Source organism: Choloepus didactylus, chromosome 9, assembly GCF_015220235.1.
Source record: "Choloepus didactylus isolate mChoDid1 chromosome 9, mChoDid1.pri, whole genome shotgun sequence".
Classification (NCBI taxonomy): Eukaryota; Metazoa; Chordata; class Mammalia; order Pilosa; family Megalonychidae; genus Choloepus; species Choloepus didactylus.
Genome location: NC_051315.1, coordinates 92,385,993 through 92,408,625, shown reverse-complemented (window position 1 = coordinate 92,408,625; position 22,633 = coordinate 92,385,993). Strand labels below are relative to the sequence as shown.

Sequence of the window (22,633 nt, the reverse complement as noted above, 5' to 3'; positions counted from 1 at the left end):
TTAGATGCGAGTGTATATTCATGAAATAGGAGACACATCTCTGCCCTCAATTAACTGACAGCTGCATAATGACCCAATAAACATCACAAAGCAAGATTTCATTAAGTACTCAGGCAAACTCATAGGGCTGCTGTGAGGCTTAAGGTAGGTGGAGGATGGACATGCTCTGTAAACTGGAAAGTGGTGTGCAACTATTGGGTATTATTGCAATTGTGATCTTCATTGCTAGAGTTTCAACAGATTCTTGAGCAACTGTAAAGTGTATAAATTGCCTCCCCAGTTTCCTACTCCTGCTTAGCCTTATCCCCTTTGCACCCTTCACTGGGCTCTCATTTGAGCTGCTCCAGCATTGCAAGGTGTGAGGGAATGAATGGGAGTTTGATAAGGATGTACTGAATGTAATGGGTTTATGGCGGTGCTTTGTGGAAAATCAGCTTCTTGAAAAATCATAGGCCATTAACAAGTTTGCATATATATAAATTGGACAAAAAGAACTGATACTGTGTGTTGAACATTTATATTAGAATACTCCAGACAGGACAACTTTGAATATGCTTTGGATACTACAAATATTAATTGTTTATGCCTTTTGAACCTAACGTACAGCTATATTGACCGTGATTATTTGGCCATTCTCAACATACTAGATATATTTTTGCTAATCAAATATAACCAATCATTTTGAGCATACATATAGGAAAAAATTCAATGAACAGAATTATTCTGCTAAACACTGCTTTGTGGAAGTTACGATGGCAAATATTTCCATAAAACTTTTGTTTCTTTAAATTTCCCTCCCATAGAGGAGTTGACTGTGCTTTCTCCAACATTTTATTGAGGGAAGCAGTGGCACCCCAGGAACTGAGAGGCCTAGAAAGTCAAGTGGATTGCCAACAAACTTGCGCATTAAAATAAGAAATGTGAATATTCACTTTGATAGTCTCTTTGGATTATCACTCATTATACTCCAGTATTTAATAAGACTAATAACAAAAGTTCAATGAAAACAATTTTTTGGCATAGAATTTTAAATTAAAAACTTTACAATCAAACAACTACAAAATCCTTTCTGTTTTCCCCAGAATAGGAATTTTATGGTCTAAGCATTCCTTCTCATTCAAAATCAGTATGGAAGTACTGTACGCAATTGAAAAATGCCATATTGACAAGAATTAGATGCCATGTTTTTGTTGAAGCTCCAAGAACATAATTGGGAACAAGATATTTTATAAATATGAAAATATTTAAGAATTGTTCCTAATTATATATACATTTTAGATATAAAGACGTTTATTTTTGTGACCTGCTGAGTTTTAAAATCCATGAGAAAATGAACTTCTGTTCTCGAACCTCCAAACATTAGGCAACAGGGATAGCCCAAGGCTTATAGCATTTAGAATCAATTCGTGGAATCTAGAAGACAAAATTCAGAAGAAGACAAGGAATATGATTTTAAATGAATAAAAATATTTAGAACAGCTCACTATAACTAATTAGCAGCAAATATTTGTCTTTTTAAAAAACACTTATTCCTCAAAAATTGCTTAATTTATATAAACTTGTTTTTTCTCTTTCCAAACAGGTACTCATTATTTTTGTGGATAAATAAAAAGGATTTCTAATTCTCTGACATACTAAGCAAGAACTAAATGTGCCTAATACACTGGCTGAAAAGGAATTAAGCAGGGATTTTTTCAATACAGGAGTAAATATAGGAAACCAGTATATTCAAATCATGACAAGTATTCTTCATATTCAAAATATTTCTTCAATATTTACATTAATTCTTCTATTTTGGATAACTTGGTACTAGTAACATTTTCTATGAGGTTTCTATTAGCGTGAATAAACCGCTCAGAGGTTAAAATTCTTGAGTTTAAGTGGGAAGTAGATTTTATCAAAATTGAAACAAAGAAAAATTATGAAGGGTATGGAATGCTTTTCAGGTGCATCAAATTTATGCATAAGGATTATTAAAATTGTAGGGACTGGTAAAAAATAGTACATAATGCAAAGGAATAGCTCATAAAACTCAAGTGATTTTTCTTCTCTCCCATCTGAGCTTGTTTGAAGGTTTAAAAGTGAAGTTTTTGTTTGTTTGTTTGTTTTTGGTATCAAGGAATGCTGAAATAAAGCAAAAGCAAAGTCAAAATAGCATAAATTGTTACAAGTTAAAAGAAAGTCTCCTAGTTTCCAAAAATCCAAAAAGGTATGTAAACTTTTTAAAAAGTACACACTGGATGGATATGGGAACTGAGGAAGGATTCAACATGTAAAAAGGGAAAAATGTTAAACACACCAACTAAAATAGAATTTATATTTAGATTATCAAATTCTTCCTTTAGCAGTCTTTTATCTAAATAAAATAAGATTTACAGATGGATAACTGGGATTCACTAATATTCGGTAAGGTTAAAATTTATAACAAGTATACATTTGCATTTACTGCACAGAAGAACTTTTTTCAGTACTTGTCTGTTCCTGACAAACCAAAAATACAAGATGAACATCTACATGGCATGATTAGTTTAAAAGACATTCCCTTGGCTTTAAATCTTTTCTTTATATATTCAAAGGCATATGATAAACACTACTCACTCAAGAGCGCCTTGTTCACTCTCAGTCACCTTGACTTAGTTCAGTGGGGTTCTTAAATTGAAAACAGGTCTACCAAGTTTACAAAGCTCCAGCCGATGAGCTTCCCAGGTTTCTGCATTTTGTAGGCAACAATCATTTGCAGTTTACTTTTCTGGGGATATATACAGGAAGTTATAGTAGACACACAAAGCTCACACTTTTGTTGTCCAAGTTCAATGCTACTTGTTCTTGATAGTTTTCAAGAGCAAGGCTCTGATACCCAGTTTTCCAAATTCATTTTCCACTGCTACTGGAATAGGGTGAATGTGATCTGAATACTGTTTCTTCAAGGCAGTAGCACACAGATATGCCACATTGCTCATTCAGTCTTTCACTTAAAAATATAATGCTAACAATTATCTCGACCAGTCCGTGCTACCTGCACTCGCCATCCTAGACAGAACTCCTTTGTCACCTGATGCTATTCCCTTCAAATTCTTCTTTACTGGTTTCTCAGTTTGGACCACACTGCCTTGTTCTGTCCAGAGCATAACAAACCAATATGCTGAAAACAAGGACGGCCCTTTTGCAATGGTGAAATATTTTGTTCAGTTATTCTCAGAAAGGCAAGATCATTGTGATATAATCCTCAAATGAACACTGGCACATTTTTGTCTTTGCTCAGTTTTAAGGAAGGCCAATATCTTCTTTTCTACACTTAGAAAATCAGGTATCTGCTTCAATTAAGCTCTTTTCCCTGCACAGAGAGGCACTAGCTGAAGAAACAGCCATTTCCTGAAAGCAGAGTATACATCCATTTGCACTTACATTATACATAGGTAAAGCACAGATGAAGTGTATGAGATTTATTTGGAGATAACTTTTTCTTGGCCAATTTTGACAGTTGGGGGAAAGAAACATCAAGTTATTTGAAGCCATTTAAAGTTGGTTTTGTTTGTTTGTTTGTTTTGTTTTGTTCTAACAGAATGAAATCTTTGCCATTCCCTGTTTTCTACCACAATCCAGGTTGCGGCTCAGAGCACACGAACCAGCTAGCTGGGAGTTAGTGAGTCACCTTCCACACAGAGCAGTCCAAATAACACACCCATGTTCTGCTCCTTTCGATAATAACAAAAAACCACTGAATCTGCGGGGGGGGGGCGGGGACCCAGTCAAATTGACCCAAACATATTTTACTTAAATTCTTCTCTTGTATTAACACCGTCACTTTCATCGGCCATCAGGACACTCTGGTGTGCCCCTTAAAGGGGCTTCCTGGAGGCAGAACTGAGTCTTCGCTGCTGCTCAGTCTTGTCCTCGCGGGGGTCGCAGTGGTCAGGAGCCGGGTTGGTTGGGCTCCCTGGCCTTGTGTCCCCGGGGACCGTCAGGTGGCACCGCCGTGGGGTCAATGGCACTGGCCGCAGGCGCCCAACCACCCACGCATCTCTGCGCCTCACCCCTCACCCCCTGGGGTCGGCGCACCCCGGGCCCCTCCCCGTGCAGGGGTCTAGGAAGTCATCTCTGCAAAGCCCAGGGACTTCCTGGGTGCCCACCCCCACCTCGGGCCCCGATGACCCCCTCCTCCCCCCTCTCTCCAGGAATCTCGGAGAAGCTCTGTCTGGGGCCAGGGGTGGGGGGAGGAAGGGGTCACACTTTACGTTTGACTTTATCTGAAAAAAACAAAACATTCATCTAGCCACGTTGAATCGAAAATATCAGTTGACAGTATCAGTTGTCACTAGGGGACTGGTGTCCTCGTGGTGACTTCACAATGCATTGCAGGCTGGGATTTGCGGGCGGGATGGGGAGTTTGGGCACGGGGAGAATCTGGGTCAAAATAGATCAGCTCGCTCAGAACAAGTGCCGGTTCAGGTGCACTTCACCAAGTTTGGCCGCAGTAGCCTTGCAGGCAGGCAAGGCTTAACGGCACGTTGTCTCGCAGGCCCACCCACCCATTTCTTAGGACCTCCCCTATTTCATGTTCAGCAAAGACCTCCCCCTCCTCTCGTTGTCATGCTGCCAGCTCCCCTTGGGCTTGATGGCCCAATCGGGTGACCTACTCCCCGCAGCGACTGACCCATCCCTGTATTTATGACTGTGTCATCCTTGCCACTGCCAAGTGGCGTTTGCCCAGCCACTGACAAACAGAAGATAATGCCCCGACCCCAACTCCCCGACCCCGCAGAGGCTTCTGGGCGGTGCAGAGCAAAGCCGGGAGCCAGCAGAGAGGGCTTCCAGTCTCCACCCAGCCCGCGATGCCCCTGGGTTTGGTGGCCCTTAACGGAGGCTCCCTGGAGCTGGGTGCCGTCATCCAAGGCAGGGTTATGATGTGTGCTTTTCAGGCAAGTGGAGGAGAGGTGGGTTTTTTGTTTTTTGTTTTATGTAGGCACGTCTGGGAGGGTGGGCATGAAGTGGGGGATTTCCAGGGCCTTTACATTTTTGGGTCTGAGGATGACCTCCTTCCCATGCCCAGGCTGGCTCTGCGTGAAAGAGCGTGGGTGTGCTCATGTCGTGAGCTGTGCACAGGGCCCCGGGGCCCCACCCTTAGTTTCAAGGTCATCTCTCGGATCTGCCTTCCCATTTGGTTTCCCCCAAGCAGCCGTCCTTGGCTTGATCCTTTCTCTCTCTTCTTGTACCTTTTTTGCCTCTTTCCCTTTCTGTCCTTCATGTCTGCATTTTCCTCTTTCTTCCCTCTTTGCAATCTTTCTTTCTGGAGTTTCATCCATCTCATGGCTCTAATTATTAATTTGCACACAAGACCGATAGATCTACAACAGAGACTTCTTGCCAACTCTGAATTAATTGCCTGTTGGATAAATCCCTTGGCTGACTACCGGGGTATAAAACTAAAATCAAATTTACCACCTTCCCTTTGAAAACTGCTCCTTCATGTGTTGCCTATTTCTGTTAAAGGCACCGCTGTGCTCCTACTCAGCTGAGCACAACCTTGGACTTCTGATTCCTTCTCCCCTGCCCATTCCATCCAATCAGATGGCGAGTGCTGTCCCTTGAATGTGTCTTTCCTCTCCATTGTCACCACCACCATTCACATGTGAGCCTTTGTCACCTCTTGCCTGCAATATTTCTGTCGATTCCCAACTGTTCTCTCCCATATTAAGTCACATGATACAATCTGTCAGGTTAATCTTCCTGTTACATGCCATTTCCTTTATCAAAATCTTTCAAAGGCCTGCATTGTTGGCAGAATAAAACCTGAAACCTTTAACTTTTATATTGAAGAACATTTCTGACCTGGTCCAGGCTAGTTTCCCAATTATGTCCCCAGCATATTCCCTTCATAGCTTACTCTCCAGCCATACTAAACTATTTATGTTCTGATTCATACCTGGTACTTTTCTGCCCTCCATGCCCTTGCTTCTGCAATTTCTTCCACCTGGAATTCCTTTTCCTTTATGTCCACATATCTAGCTCTGACCCATTAGCTGGATGCCCTCATCATAGGATTGCATTCAGACTGCTTCTGATGTCAACACTCTGCTTTTCAATGCTTTCATTATAAGACTAAATATAATTAAATGAAATTAAAAGTTCCAAGAGGTGGAATGGAATTTGTTTGATTTATTTTCATCATTAAGTGCCTGGCCATGACTTTTAAGTGCTCCACAAAAAATTTCTTGAATAAATATATAAATGATTATGTATCTCAGCCTGTTCTCTGCTCCCTCTTTTGCCTTAGCTTCTGAAGAGGAATGAGTCTAATAGTCTAAACCACATACACACAAAAAATACGTCAGCAATACAATTATTAATTGGTTGCCACATTCCTTATGTACCTAGAAAGAAGCTAAGTCTTTTCACGTGCATTGTAAAATGTATTATTATTTAATCAAGTCAGGTGTGGACACATCTGGTGGCTAAAGGAAGTTTCAGCTGACACTAAGTTAAATAATGGGTTGAAGTGTTTTCAGCCTCCCAAACAAACCCCAGACATTTCTCTTCTGCTACCATTATAACTGAATCAAAAGTTTTCCTGTGTTCACTTCTCCATTACGGTATTGTGGGCTAAGAAAATCAGAAAAACATAAGGCTGGAAACACAAAGGACTGATTGGGAAATAATAATAATTGTTATAATAATAATTGCTGACATTGATTCGGCTATTATTAGTATGTGCCTGCACTGTGTTGTACACTCTGTGTGTCTGAACTTATTTAAACCTCATAAAGACACTACTAGGTATGTATTTTACAGATGAGGAAACTGAGGCACAGATTGATCAAGAAATTCGCTCAAGGTCACACTTATACTAGTGACTAGAATAGCTGGGATTCAAACTCAGCCGTCCTATCACTCAAACCTTTTCCAATCAGCCAGCACTTTGAGAGCTCTGATGTTCTTTCTGGAGGCAGAAGAAATATGATCATGCTCCCTGCTCTAAAGAAGCTTACAACCAGCTGGGGACAAAGAATTAAAAAACACCCTTTGGATGAGCGAACAGCTCTCAGTTCTTTTAGTGCTCCCTCAGTATCCAGTCCCCAGAACTCAGAGGTTTGTACAGCAATTGCCTGTTTCCACATCTGTGGACACTAGGGGCAGGGGCTTGTGTTGTTTTCTGTGGGTCTCTCTAGGCCCAGCCCAGTGCCTTGCATATAGAGAGCCATGAAACATGCTTGTTGAACTGAACCAAACTGCTAAATGGCTTTGTTTCAGAAGACAAATGCAGTAGCACCCATCAGATGTCTAAAGTTTAGAAGTCCTTTTCCTTTTCGGTTTTTCTCTCTTCTCTTTCCTTTTCTTCCTTTCCCTTTCCCTCCCTCCCTCTCCCCCTCCCTTCCTCCCTTCCTTAGTATGTGCTTTTAATTATGGACTTTGTGAAAATTTATTTTTTTAAGCAATTAAAGTTTAGATTTCCTCCTCCACGCCCCAACAACCACTAAACCTCTTCCAACTGCCAAATGTGTCTAAGTCCTATCTTTTCTTGCCTCAGGTTAAGATGTAATAGGAATTGCCTGGAGCTGCACTATCCAATAGAAATGTAATGCAAGCCACAGATGGAAACCATGTATGTAATTAAACATTTCCTAGTAGCCACATGAAACAAAAGCAACACAGTTGAAGTTAATTGTAATAATATGCTACTTAACCCAATATAACTAAAATATTATCATTTCAGTATATAATCAATATAAAATTATTAATGAGATAGTTTATTTTTGGCAATGTGTCTTCAAAATCTGGTGTCTCTTTTACCTGTAGAGCACATCTCAATTTGGACTAGCCTCATTGCAAATGCTCAATAGCCACCTGTGGTTACTGGTTACCTTCTTAGTCTGGGATGTAGGTAGAGCTTCCCAATCTTTTCCAGGTCATGGCACTGTTAGGGATAATATTTGTGCTGCACACCTGGGGTAAATGGTGCAGGCTGATTGTGGCAGACATTGCTGCTCAGAGCTGAAAGGGCTCAATACTCCATCTGCACCCATCTAGGGCCCAGCTCGGAAGCACCAGTTCTTAACCCATGAAAATCCATATTCCCTTTTGATAAGTATAAACATCTTATGGTTTTCTACTTGAAAATTCAAAATAGGTAATTTTCATTTTCCAAATGAAAACATATTTGTTGTAATTGTGAATTTACTTTTAAACTGACATATGCCATGCCCTTACCTCACCCCACCCCCCAGTTCTATGTATTGAGCATCCCTGGAGGGGTTGCAGAGAATTCACAGACAAGAAGGAGAAGGCCCCACCTGGTCTGTAAACTGATCTGCACAGGCCATTCGAATTGGCTCTGGTGTGGCTGGGCTGGGCATTGTCAAAGTCAGAACCAGGCCCCTGTCGCTGCCAGCTGCAGACATGGTGTCATTTATGGAGAAGAACATTGGAAGACCCAGAAACATTCCTGACTTGCCCAGGCCCTGGGGGTAGAGGAGGCAAAATGAAAAGAGGATTTTTAGTAAACATACCCCAGGACATAACAGCCCCTGGGGGTAGGGGTGGGTGGGCATGTTGGCCACTTGCCTGAGCTGATTTAGAAAAGCATCCGAAAGGCACCCTCCTTCCATCCCTGGAGCACCCAGCTGGCAGGCCACTGTATCCTTGGACTTGGCCCAGTGCCTCACTCATATGTGGTTCAGAAAACGTTTGTTGAATGAATACACAATTGACTGAACATATGCCAGTTCTGGCTGCCATCTTCTTGCCTTCTCCTAATCACCACCTGCCTGGGCTCATTCTCTTTTAAGTCTAAGAAGCTTAGCTTCTATTTATGCAGGGACTTGTTTGGGCCCCTGAAGGAGTTCTGTTCTGGAGGAATGTAGGTCTGGGCATTATTTCAGAAGCTGGCAAAGCTTGTCGAATGGTGAGAGCTTGGCTGAAGCCTGGTGTGCAGAGGCCTGAGGGGACCATGTGGGGTAAAGCTGGTGAAAGCCTCAGGTATTACTCAATGCTAGCTGGGCTTTTAAAGGATGAGTAGGGTTTAGAAACTTCTTGCTTTTTGGCTGACACTCCTAGTTAGGGTCATGCCAAGGGTTCATTCTCTGGATTTTGAATTAAGAAAATAATAAGCTTAAAAAAAAAAAAAAAGCTGGTCCCAAATTGTAAACTTGGAGCACTAGAGTAATGAGTCAATGCTTTTTCAAGGTATAAAGCCCCTCCCTGGAGATTCCAATGTGATCTCTCTTGGGCTGGTATCTGTCATTGAGGGTTTCTGGGCTTGTTGCCCCCAGAGTCTGTTCCTATTCTGATGGTAGATATTTCTGTGTCTTTTCCACTGCCAATTGCCACTGACCCCCACCCTGTCCTTCATTCTTCCTCTTTGAGGCCCTCTGCCATTCTTTATCTTGTCTTCTCTGCACACTCCCACCTTGGTGTCCAAGGCCTTCCTGCCACCTGAATTCCACAGCCCCCTCCACATATACACATTCCTGAGTCCCGCTCCCTATGCCCAAGCTCCTCATCTCTTTAAATATCTTCCTCTCCAGTCAAAACCCAAACATCCCAGAGACCTGCTAACCGTGTCAAGGGGACACTCCTTCGTCCTTCCCGTGTGGAAGGCGCAGTCTCCTACGCTGCCCGGCCCTGTTCTGCCCTGGCTGACCAGCTGCACTCCTGCAGAAGGACATCCAGCCCACACCTCACCAGGCCCTGCCCTGGCAGGGGGCACAGCCACTGGAGGAAGAGGAGGGGGGCCTTTCTTTAATGTGTCTGAAGATGCTCTATGGGCTAGAGCAGCCCTGCGGTGGTGACCAAAACCCCCATGGTCCCTGTCCCAATGGAGCCTAGATCCAAGCGGAAGGGGGGATGAGTAAATAAAGACATACACAGATGAATAAGTAGAATTGGGGCAGGGCAACAGAGGATGGTTATAAGGTGCTATGATACAGAACACCCACGGGCATCTATATTAGGGGAGGGGGCAGAGTTGGCTTCCAGCTGAGGGGGTGGGGAGGGGAAGTGCCAGGCAGGAGAGGCACATGCAAAGGCCTCAAGGAAGAGAAAAGCTGGACTCGGTCAGGGGCTGACAACAGGCTGTGTGGTCAGAGGACAGTTTTGGTGGCATAAGGGGTCTTGGGAAAGTAGGCAAGGGCAGGACCATACAGGGCTTTGGAAACCATATTAAGAATTTTGTGCTTCATGATCAGTGCAAGGTGAAGCCATTAAGGGGATTTTTATTGTGACTTATGTAACTTTCTCCCTACTAGTGTCCTTTGTAGCTAATTTGTTTTCTTAACAGATCAATCATGGTTAACTCACATAATACACCAAAGGCTTCCCTTAAGAAGTGACTAATGGTGGGAATTAGTGGGCAGGCAAAGGAGTTATTTTGGCCCAGGAAGACTTCAAGGACCTTCAAATGACATCAGCAGGAGCTAACTACTCCACCCATACTGGAACATCCAGTCCTAAAGCAAGAACCAAGGGGCAAGCTCCCTGACCTCTGCCTGTCCTCACCTCTGCAGATGACATGCATGGGTTATCCCTCCCTCCCCCAGCAGGCCAGAATGCTTATCATACTGGAGGCAGGCCAGAGAGACCCCATCTCTGCGATTCTCTCACACCTGTCTTCGGCATGGTGCCGCCAGTGGATTTCTACATGCATTATAGTATTTAATCCTCTCAACAGCCCTAGGGAGGGAGGAGGGCTCCCTGCTCTCAGAACATCCTGCCCAAGGTCGGGTGGCTGGATGTGGTCCAGCTGTGGTCAGTCTGACGTCTTCAGGGTCCACAACAGGGCTCTTGCCACCATTCCTCAGCTGCTCGAATATGACAGCAGGCAGATCCAGCCCCCAGGGCAGAGTTTCTAGGGCTGCAGGCATCCCATGTGAAGAGACCTGGGGTCACAAATCCCCTCTAAGGAGGCATTCATTATAGTCTGGGGTCTGCTCCTTAGCCCACCAGGTAAAAGGAAACCTAATCATCTCAGACTTCCCTGGAAGACTAGTTGATTGATCTTTCAAAGGCTGACCAAACCCCTTAGAGACTGATATATGAACCAGACCCATTACTCTAATTTACAGGGAAAAACCAAACTGTGCAGACAGGAACATTCTCACTGCTGGGCCAGTACATCTTCCTCCAGGCAGATCTTGGGAACAGCCACACTATTTTCGAAATGTCCCTTGGTGGGCTCAGAATTAGGCAAAAATATATTGAGCAATGTTTCACTCCAGCCACAGAGAAGCTTGATGAAATATGCCACTACCTCAACCAAAACGAGAGGTGGTGTCTGTCGGGCTTGTGGCCAAAACCTCCATATAGCAGGTGCTTGATGTAAATATTTATTGAATGAATAAATGAATGGGCAAACTCCTTTCCATGACAATCTGCTTTATTAGTGATAGCAGTAACATGAATGACATTAACAATTAACACTAAGGTCTCTTTACCACATTGCATCCTTTAACCCTCACTACAATTCTGTGAGGCAGGCACTGCTATTGTCCCCATTTTAGATGAGGAAACTGGCACTCAGAGAACGTAGGGAACTGGCCAAGGCCCCACAGCTAGTAAGTGATGGACTGAGATTGAACCTAATTCAGTTGACTCTCCAGCCTGCACTATAAGTCATACACTATTGTGATTTGTTAGTTTTCTCCCCTGGCTGCATCTATATTACCAAGGCTTTCCTCTCTGTGACCCATTTTCTATGAAGGTTTTTAACTTGTCCCTTTTCCAGATACACTCTTCTTTAGATGTGGAAATACTGTTTCCTGCGCAGGGTGGTCATATTTGCTGATCTACCTGACTGTGGTGGTTTGGAGCTATGCACCCTGGAAAAACATCCTCTTAAACTTAAATTCAGTGTTAATGCTAAGGAGCATTCCTGTGGGTGTGAACTTTTGTAAATAAGACCTTTTGATGAAGTTACTTCAGTTAAGGTGTGGCCCAGGATGGGTCTTAATTCTATTACTGAAGGCCTTAGAGGGAAGTTCACAGAGAGAAAAAGCTGGAAGGAGGAGCCAGAAGCGGAATGTCAACATAACCTGGAAGGGAAGGGAGAAGCCAGGAGAGGCCGCCATGTGCATCGCCAAGTGACAGAAAAGCCAAGGATCAAGGATTGCTGGCAGCCAGCCTTAGAATGCCAGTCTTTGGGAAGAAAACATCACCTTGATGACGTCTTGATTTTGGACTCCCCAATGCATGGTATTTTCTTTGGTAGTTAGGAAACTAAAACACTGACTTTTCCTAATATCCAGATTACATGGTGATTTCTCCTAGTCACTCTGCATTGAGTGATATTGCAGGCATCCTCCTGTCTTTATCACCCAGGGGGCTCCTTTATTGCTGTGGAAGACTTCCCTCTTTTCCCTGCTTGGCATGTGGCATTTATACCTCTGCATGCTGGACTAGCAGAGAAGCCCAACATCAAAGAGAGAGATGAAGAAGCATCATTATGGCTTTTTCCTGTGTGGTTATGAAAATGCTCAAGGTGATACTCTCCTAAGTTACTGCCAGTCAGGTAGATTGTTGTCTTTTAAATTGTCCCTGGATCTCAAAGAGCCACAATTGTTGGGAGGAAGATTCTGCTATCCCTATTCTTATTGCTTGTAAACTGCTTGGAGGAGATAGAGTGCAAGAATCATGGGTCCCCTTCATAGGCCTGGACAGTATCTGCAGTAGTTTAGCCTTGTAACATGTTTATAGACTTCTGTGCTGGTTTGGATCTGTTATGTACCCTGGAAAATGCCATGTTCTTTTAATCTGATCTTGTGGGTCAGAACTATTGTGGGTAGAAGCTTTTGATTAGGTTGTTTCCATGGAGATGTAACCTATCCATTCAAGGTGGGTTTTAATCCCCTTGCTGGAGTCCTCTATGAGAGGATAAAAGGCAGATGAAACAGAGAGGGCTCAGAGAAGCTAAGAGAGACATTTTGGGGAGACATTTTGGAGAAAGCAAATTTGAAAGCAGAACCAAGGAGGACGAGCAGATGTCACCATGTGCCTTCCCATGTGACAGCCTTTCCTCAGAGAAGGTATCTACCTCTTGATGCCTTAATTTGGACATTTTCATGGCCTTAGAACTGTAAAATTTGCAACCAAATAAATCCCCATTGAAAAAGCCAACCTATTTCTGGTATATTGCATTCTGGCAGCTTTTAGCAAACCCAAACAACTTCTAGTTTTTTCTAGCTTAGAACTCCCATGATCCATTTCACAAGGAACAATGCATTTTCTGAAATGGATTATTTTGATGGTATGAAAATACATTCTGGAAAAATATATCATGACCTGTGTAATTTTTATTTTGATAAAGTCTGTTTAAAAGAGGAAAAAAAACTTAAGGGACAACACAAGCCCCAAACTTTTGAGTAGCCTGTTCTTTAGTGAAACTACTAAAATGAAAGGATTACTTATTCCTAAACTGGTTCTGGAGTGGATTTAAGTTCTTATAAGGGCTTGTTCTGTTGCTTGATAGAACTGAAGAAGGAAAGGCTATGTATTGCACTGTATTATAAGATAAACTGTACTGAGATTCACACTTGCCTTGGATACAGGATGTGGATGCTTCAGAACAGTATTTCTCAAACATCTTTGGACATAATCCACTGTAAGATGTTAATTTCCCACATTTACCATTATACTAGTGAGCAGCATGCATACACACACAGAGACATCTGAAAAATCAATCCCTTCCCTTATTATGTGCAAAACATTTTGATATTTTCTGTTATTGTATCCTATTCTAGTTAATTTAAAAATGTTTGTGACCTAGTAAATTAACTTTGTGACCCTCCAATGAAAACTCTACTCAGGAGGATATGTGATAAATTTTACCCAAGGGACAGGAGAAGGGCAAAGGAAAGCATGATCTCTTGTCTTTCTCCAGGAAGAACAGAATATTGAACTTTACACTTTTGTGGAAGATAGGAAGTTCAGACAGCTGACAGAATGGGTCTGATGGCCAGCCGTATGTTTGGTTTGATTAGAGACAGAAAAAATCAAATCAATCTATTATATATTTATTAAGTCTAAACTTTGTTTTGCTGTGTTTGAGGACTGAGGGTGTGTGACATAGGCTACATCCTCAAGGTGCTCACAGCTCTTTACTGGTGAACAAGTTTATCTAGAGAATGCCTGTGGAGGTCTGGGATGGGCTCCTGAAGAGTGCCAACATTTAATGGATGGGCAGAGAAATGGGCATCTGCAAAGGAACAAACAAACAAGAAAAAAAGCAAAAAAAAAAAAATAATAATAATAAAAAAAAAAGAAGCTAAAGAGGGAGAAGGAGCATCAGGAGGCCATGGTATCATAGAAACCAAGGAGAGAGTATTTTGAGAAAGATGGGGTGGCCTGCCGAGAGGTCAAGACGGCTAAGGGCTCTAGAGGGTCCCCTGTATCCAGCAGCAAGAAGTTTTTGGAGATCTTGGGAACAGCTATTTTCTTGGCCTCATGAGAGTGGAGGCCCAATTTTAGAGTTGAGAAGTGAGTGGGTTATAAACTATATCAACCAGGTTAAGTAGAATGTTATCCAGAGGCAACAGGCTTTGAAATTATAAACTCAGAGAACCATTACCTTGGCTTTGAATGTTTCCCCTTTTAACACCCCCCACCGCATCCCACATGTGGGTCAATGTTTTGGAACATCATGAACAATGATCAGCTGTATTCACTGTATTGAAAGGGTGTTGTTAAGAATAACCTCTTTGTGCCGACAGATTCAGAACCATCAGAGTTCATGGTAAGCATGTCCATCTGGCTCCATCAGCCTTTAAAACTTTAAAAAAGAAGGTGAAAGATCAAATGGAAGACTAGGTTCTCCAGGGACTGTAACCCCCTAAACTTCACCCATGTTAAAATGGGTCTCCAGGTCTCAACACCCTTATGTGACAGTTAGGTAATTGGATAAATATCCCAGCTGCCCATAATAGGGTAAGTAACACAAAATTCATAAAAAGAGGGAGTATAGTTGGCTCTAGAGAGGAGGAAGTGGACGGGGATCCTAGAAAGACAGATGAGGTGATGAATCAAATTGTCTACCCACAGAAGGTTTGATGATATTACAGAATGGGTTAACATGCAGTACCATGACACTTTTGAGTTTGGCTTGAGATAAAGGATCCATGACGACACATTGGAGGGGCTGAGGAGGGGCAGGGGATCCCCTTGTGCATCAAATGTGGGGGGGTGGGTGGCTAGCAGGGTACCTTGCCTTGCTCCCCTCAGATGTAGAAGATTCCATTTGGTTGGAATGTTAGGGTAGGCCTTCTCAGTGGGGAGGGGGCTAGGAGGGTAAGAACCTTGGTCACAGTGCTAATGCTGGAGTAGAACTTAGCCTTCTTTTTGGGAGAGGGTGTGGTAATTATGGTGGCATAGAAAGCTCCTACTGGTCTAGCAGTGTGAGCAGATTTTACAGGATGCAGCTTTCCACTTGTTTGAGGGAGCAGCAGACAGATATTCCTGCTGTAAAAAGAAATAAAGCAAAATAGATTTACTATGGCTAAGAGATTTAAAATGAAGTAGAACTATAGAACTATGGTTTGTTAATTTTCTTTTGGTATGGGAGGAACATATTGGAAGGAATGAAGTTATTTCAGGCTATTTGTTTTTCCCATTGCTTTGCTTCGTTTTGTTTGGAATTTTTTTTAAATTTGATCAATAAAGTTAATTTTTAAAAAATGGAGTAGAGAGGTCATTTTGGAGTTTACTCTTATGCAAATCTCAGCCAGATATCAAAAACTGCCAAAGTGTGCAAAGCCTCAAGCAACAACGTTCTTCAAAACCCTAAGGACATCTAGACATCAGAAACAAACCACAGGATAAGGAACTCAGTAAATTATCTAACTGAAGGACATCTGGAGCACCCCAAATATCCACCAATTATAAGCAACTTATAATCTTTTTCTTTTTCTTTAAAAACCCTTGCACCAAAGTGCCAAGACAGGATACAATTTGGGTTGCTACTGTATTGGGGCTCCACGAATTGCAGTTCTAAGACCCTAAATGAACACCTTTGTTGCCGTGCAGCTTAGCTTATTTCTCGGTTGACATTTGCCATGAGGTCTTCTGCTTTCTGCTGATCTAGAGGCTGAACGAGATTTAAAGGAATTCACAGAACATGATGTACTGGTTCACGTGCCTCCTAGAGAGGGCAGGAGCCCCATTGCCAGCCTGCAGGGTAGACATCAACGAATCCTGAGAATGAATCCGCATGTAATCCAGACAGGCTGACTGTGAAACAAATTCTCAGAGTCTTGTTTTGAGATTTTTACCAGTGCAGGTGAGCTACTGCACCACACAGTCCAAGAGCAGAGTGGGCTTTCTGGGGCTCTGAGGTCCTCATGGGGGGCATTATATAACTGGGGACAGACACAGGCCATCCCAAGAAAGCTGCAGTAAGCACAGTTTAAAGTTCAGAAAGAGGGGAATGCATGTCCTACAGACTAAGGGCATTTCACAGTCTCCCTCGCTCCCACTCCCCTCCAGAAGGAAGTAGTTCAAGAGAGAAAGATATTTATTTAGGTTACTGCTTTCACTATGAGGAAATTTCAATGAGAAGGGCTTTCATAGCGACAAGCAAGGGCATCCAAGCTCAAACTCAAGTCGAGAGCCTCTCTTGCTGCTGGCTTGGGAGCTTGTCTGTTCACAAGATGGAGGAGAGAGAAGGCTGGGGCTGCTCTGACAGTGAGACCAGAGAGGTGAGAGAGGTTGGGTCTGGTTCCTCCTAGGAGGAGGTTGGTGCTCTCTCCTCTTTGGTTCTCCTTTGTCCTCCTCTGACTCTTCTCAACTCTGGGATGAGGAAAGAGGGCTTGAGTCATGGCCCACAGGCAAGCTGTCCTCACCATAGGAAGGCTGGGCTGGGGATTAAGCTCCAACTTTTTTGGAGAAACTCCTTTTCTTGCCCACAGCTTATACAAAGGAGTCTCCATGTGGTACAATGTAGCTCCCTAACATTCCACATAGGAGTTTGGAGCTAAAGTTTCCAAGGGAAAAATGAGTTTATTTGCAGGTCAATGTACTCTAAGCAAGGGTTTTCCACTGGGACTCTCAGGGCAGGAGTCAGGTAGTTTAGGGGAATTTAGGATCGCATTGCCACGCCTATTTAGAATTATCTGTCAGTCACCCCATTTTGAGACAATTGAAAGATTTTTTTTTAGAATTGCAAACAGAAAATTCCCATAAATATATATATATACGTGGGTGTGTATGCATGTGTGTGTGTGTAGGTGAAAACTTTTCTGGAGAAGAATCTTGTCCTTGAGAAAGCAGACTGCCGAAAAACTGATAATGCTTATTTAAAGCAATATCCATATTATTTATCAATTCAAGGATTCAGAATTTTGTTCAACTTGGAGAATTTTGGAAATTTTGAATGTGTGTGTATGTGTTTGCATCATTGTGGAATTCAGTTTTGACTGGATATAAGGAATTGTTTTTTAAATTTTTGACTATTTTTCCTTTTAGTTATATATGGAATAATTAGGAATTAAGGTGCTAATTTGCTTCTAGACACACCAAGACCCTGTTTTAGGTAAGGGAGTGAAGTGTCTGTGTCTTCCAACGTTGGACAGTGTCTGGGTCAAGCGTCAAGGAGAATAATGCATGTTTCCCTTTAGTCCCCATAGTTCTTTGCTCTTCATGGCTGTCAGCCTTACCGACATGATCTTTCCTAGTTATAAATCACAATTAACTTCCCTAAAGCTCAGAGCAGGCTGTTAAAATAACTTGAGTGGTAATTTTGAGAAATTCATCATAAGGGATATTTGACAGCAGTCAAGAGAAAAGGGGATTTCTGCTATAGGGTCGTATGTGTGAACGTTGAGGGGTTTTTGATTCACTTCTGTGGAGCTATTCCTGCTTTCCACTTCAACAGGGTTCTAGAGGCAAATCTGTTTTGAATACTGTTTCCTCCTGTTTTTTGTTTGTTTTTGTTTCTGTTTTTTTTTTTTCCCAATGATTAAGCACAGTTGATCTTTGCTTTCCCAGTATTTCCTCAACTCTTAGGTTGAACCATATAAAAGTACCACTTTGTTAGTCAAAAATAGGGGATTATCAGCCATTTCATATGGTTCAACCTAACAGTAAACAAGGACATCTAGTGACAAAGCGCCCACTCCTTTGTCTTGGAATGCTTTTCGCTACTCTTTCTTCTAGTAGACATATGGATTTACTTAATTTTGGTATTTGTCTGAATACTTGAGAAAGGATCCTTTTGATATCCTTGGAGCCAAGTAAGAAACTTTTTGGGCCTTGTGGGTGAGCATTGTAAACCATAAGAAGAAAGCGTAACTGGCAGAAAAGATTTAGATGGCATTTGAAGATCCTCTCCCTGCCCTGCTGGTCCTGGCTGGTTCCAGTCATCTGCTGCCACACAAGGGGGGCAGGGGAATGAAGTCTGAGGGGCCATGAAATAAACCTTTGGCTCAAATGCATCCCCGAGGGCCAGGCTTGAGAAGTGCATGGCTGACTCCCCTGGTATTAACGGGCATCGAGAAGACAACAAAACCTCCTACGATGCAGCAAGGTCTCCAAGAGGGGCTTCTGTGTTTTATTAAAAGACCCCAAGGGCTTCTGGATACTGTCATGGGTGTCCTGGTACTGGAAACACCTCCTGAGGACTAATTTTAACAGATGGCAGTTGTGAATCACCACTTCACCCATGCTATCATCTTAATGCGTCTTTCCCCTTCTGTTTCATCTCTGTATTTCTCTGGGACATATTCTTAGTGAATTTCTCAATGTAATTTTTGTCCTGACCAATAGATAGATTTGGTCATTCATTCATTCATTTAAAAAATACATTTACAGGTGACAAGTTAAATGAAGACTGGCCTCAGATGCTTACCTTAGAGGAGTATTGCTACTGGATTTTGTTTTGAGGTCAACAAGGATACGTGAAGCTCTTCTGGGATATCAGTATTAAATGGATTTTGTACTGCTTTGGACCATGGGTGTATATGACTCCTTCAGGAGAATATTTCAGATCCTGTAGGGTAAAATGTCCAAGGTCTTGAGTAAATGTCCCTTCAATATGAAACACAGAAAGAAATGAACCTCACTTTTGCATGCTGTACTATGTATTTCCAAGTGTCATCTAAAGATGTTTGTTTAAGTGACTGACTCCCTCTAGAGTCTAGATCTCTCCAGCTCGCCATGTTCTACTTGCAGATGCAAGTAATGTCTTTCTGATATTCTTGGGTGGATTTTAGAAAAATGCATGGATTCACTTTTAAAAACAAACAATAGTAATGTGCAGTGGTTCAAGATAAATCATTTGCACAGTAATGATCTTAGAAACAGATCCAATTCTCTGGTCCAACTTCTGGCATGAAGTTCATGTATCTCAAAGTCATTTGAATAGTCTTCAACCCTTTTCCCAGTTACAGGGTGTGTTCTAAAGTCTAAGGTTGGCAACCAAGGTGGGATTGTTTCTCTCTCAGGGGAGAATGCCCAAGCCAATTTATTTGGCAGTGGGTTCATATCCCAGCATCATTCCCCTTCTTTCAAGGGGACTTAAATTCTAACATAATCTGATATGATTTTTAATTTAGCAGATGTTTAAATATAATTTAGTCCTGCAAAAATTAGGTTTAAGAAGAATTAATGTTAGGAATTGTGCATGTTATGCCAAAATAATCTTTCAAACATTTTATTTGTTCATATTTGTGATGTGCTAAAAATTTGGCTTATATTAAAAAGTGAATTGTTGAGATTCTTCACTGTGGAGTTAGGGTCCCAAACTTTCACCTTTGGTCCACCTGTATATTCTGCCTCTTCTTCTTCACTCTCTTCTTCATCTTGGATTCTTGTGTGACTTCAAATACCATTTCTTTGTGGATCATTGCCAAATCTACATCTCCCACCCAAGCCCTGAACATGGGACTTGGATATCCAGTGTTCTTCTTGACACGCCTCCTCTTGGATCTCCTACAGGCACCTCAAAGTCAACAGAGCCCAGCTGAACTCATAGTTCCCTCTTTTAAGTGTGCACCTCCTTCTTTACCTGAAATTTCAGTCCCTGGGACAGCCATGCACATGGATCTCCGTGCCAAAAATTTGCGATCCACTCTTTATCCATTTCTCCTCTCAACTTCTGTCTGCCCCCTACCAATGCTGGCCAATTGACAGTTTTACCTCCTAAGTATTCCTGAACATCTGTCTCCTCTTACTCATTCCTACTTCCACTGCCTTGTTTATGCCTCTGCCATCACTTGCCTGTCTGTAACAAGTTTGTAGCTAATCTCCTTGCCTTTAGGAAGTTAGTCACAGTTTACCAGTGGGCACTTCCACTCCTAGAAAATGTGTTAAAAATTCAGACTCATGGACCCCACTTGATTGGTGGGTCTGGAGTAGAGCCTACAGCTTTGCAATCCATAAATGTTTGTTGAATGAATAAATGGAATTCAATAATTCTTCTTCCATACTATAAAGGGTAAAAAAGGAAAGATAAGAAAATAATTTTAGCTACTAGAACACACTATTTAGGGACAACCAGAAAACAGAAGAAAGAGAGTTGTTTATCTCAACCTGTTTAAGTATTATGTGATATGGAACATTCACATACTTACTCACTGATGCTATAGAGTAAGGTGTCCACATACCTGTCCTGTGTCCACAGTGGGATTTATATTAAAGAAGCATCCATAACAATGTCAGTTCTAATGTTCTCTAGAAAATTGAAAACAAAAGTGTGGTTCCATGCCTCATTTTATAAGCAACAAGAATATATTTTTTTTTCTAGGCTTAAAAAGTTCATCAGGAAACATCACAGAAAAGCTCCACTCCTGCTAAAGGTCTTAAAAAATACCAAATACTATCAGTTAAAATGTATTTCAGGAAATGAATAAAATTAAGAATTATTGGTTAAGAATTGATTATGGAATTATTGATCTAATAGAATTTTAGAAGTTTATAAATACCTTATTCTAGTCCATCTCTCTATAAAATTGAAGTTGCAAATTTACCTAAATGGGACTTAATATTATATAGCCATTTAAAGTAATTACATATCAAATTAAAAAACCCAGACTATGCAGCTATATATTCAAATGCAGTGTATATGTAAATTAATATGTAAAACTAGGTAAAAAAATGCATACTATCTAGATTTATTTACGGGAAGTAAATATACCACCAAAATACTCAGTACTATTATTTTAAAGTAATAATATTATGGAAGAGTTTTAGAAGTGCCCTAGAGATATCTCAAAGTGTCAGGGGTTGTCTTTAACCTCAGAATTGATGATAGGTGCCATTTATTGAATACTCACTATGTGTAGAACACATTACTGGCCCATTTATATATAGCATTTGTATTGAATTTACACATACACTTACATAAGATAGGTTTTAATATACTTCTTCTTTCTCTCAGAGTTGTTTCTTATATCTCATTCCTTCCTTCTGGCTTATTTGATGGTTCTGTCTGAGGTTTGTGTCTGAGAAACCCTTTTAGTATTTCTCAGAAAGTTTATGGAAATGCGGTGGAGAATTATTTTCTCCCAGGCTTAGGAAGATACTGCTCCATTGTTTTCTGCTGTTTATGTTGCTGAAGAGAAGCCTGGTGTCATTCTTTTATAAGTAATCTTTTTTCCCTGGTAACTTCTTAATATCTTCTCTTTATGTATTACTATATCATATATAGATGTGGCTTTATTTTTATTTACTTTGCTCAGCACTTGGTGTACATTTTTAATTTTAGGACCCAGATCACTTTAAATTCTAGAAAATGCTCAGTTATTATCTTTCTGCTATTCTCTATATTTTATACTTCTAAAAACCCTATTAGATGTATGCCAGCACATTTCAGTTTGTTCTTAATTTTTCTTATTACTCTTTCACAATTTTTATTTTGTATTTCTCAGGGCTATATTCTCAGTGACTCCCAAATATGATTGTTTAAATCAGTAATTCTCTTTTTGACTGGTTCTAGTCTAAAGTTTGTAACTTCAACAACTATATTTTTCATTCTCAGGACACCTTATTGGTTCTTCTCATATGTTCTTATTCTTGACTCATAGTCACTGGCTTTTTTTCACATTCTCCCATTCTTTTAAAATAAGTGTATTTCTTTGAGGATTGTTTTAGTTTGCTAAAGCTGCTGGAATGCAAAATACTAGAAATGGGTTGGCTTTTACAATGGGGATTTATAAACTTACAATTTGCAGTTTTAAGATTGTGAAAATGTCCAGCTCAGGGCATCAGTAGGATGACACCTGGACTCTGAAGACAGGCTGCTGGCATCCGGGACACCTCTGTCACAGAGAAAGGCACATGGCTGGTGTTTGCTGGTTCCTTGCTCCTGGGTTTCATTGCGTTCAGCTTCTGGTTCCAGTGGCCTCCCTCTATGAGCTTCTGTGGGTCTTCTCTTTGCTTCTCCAAGGCTTTTCTCTGTGAGCTTCTGTTAATTTCATCTCTTATAAAGGACTCTAGTAAAAGGATTAAGACCCACCTTGGTGCAACCCCTCAATTGAAATAACCTAATCAAAATCCCACCTGCAGTAGTTCTGTACCCACAGAAATGGATTAAAAGAACATGATGTTTTCTGGGGTACATAATAGCTTCAAACCCCCGCAAGTATCTTAAACATTGTTATCTTAAAGTCATATCAATTTGCTTGATTATATCCATCCTTTGCTAATAAATTACCCCTTT

The 22,633-nt window shown here is 41.4% G+C and overlaps 1 protein-coding gene across 1 annotated transcript; it reads right to left on the bottom strand.

Annotated features, from left to right (window-relative positions):
- Positions 1 to 1,359: 1,359 nt before the first annotated feature.
- Positions 1,360 to 20,009, bottom strand: LOC119543807 (aldehyde oxidase 3-like). The gene is given in 6 exon segments (XM_037848663.1): positions 1,360 to 1,413; positions 8,289 to 8,456; positions 16,855 to 16,875; positions 18,843 to 18,895; positions 18,898 to 19,032; positions 19,982 to 20,009. Coding segments are annotated over 6 exon segments (459 nt in total).
- Between the last annotated feature and the right edge of the window lie 2,624 nt (positions 20,010 to 22,633).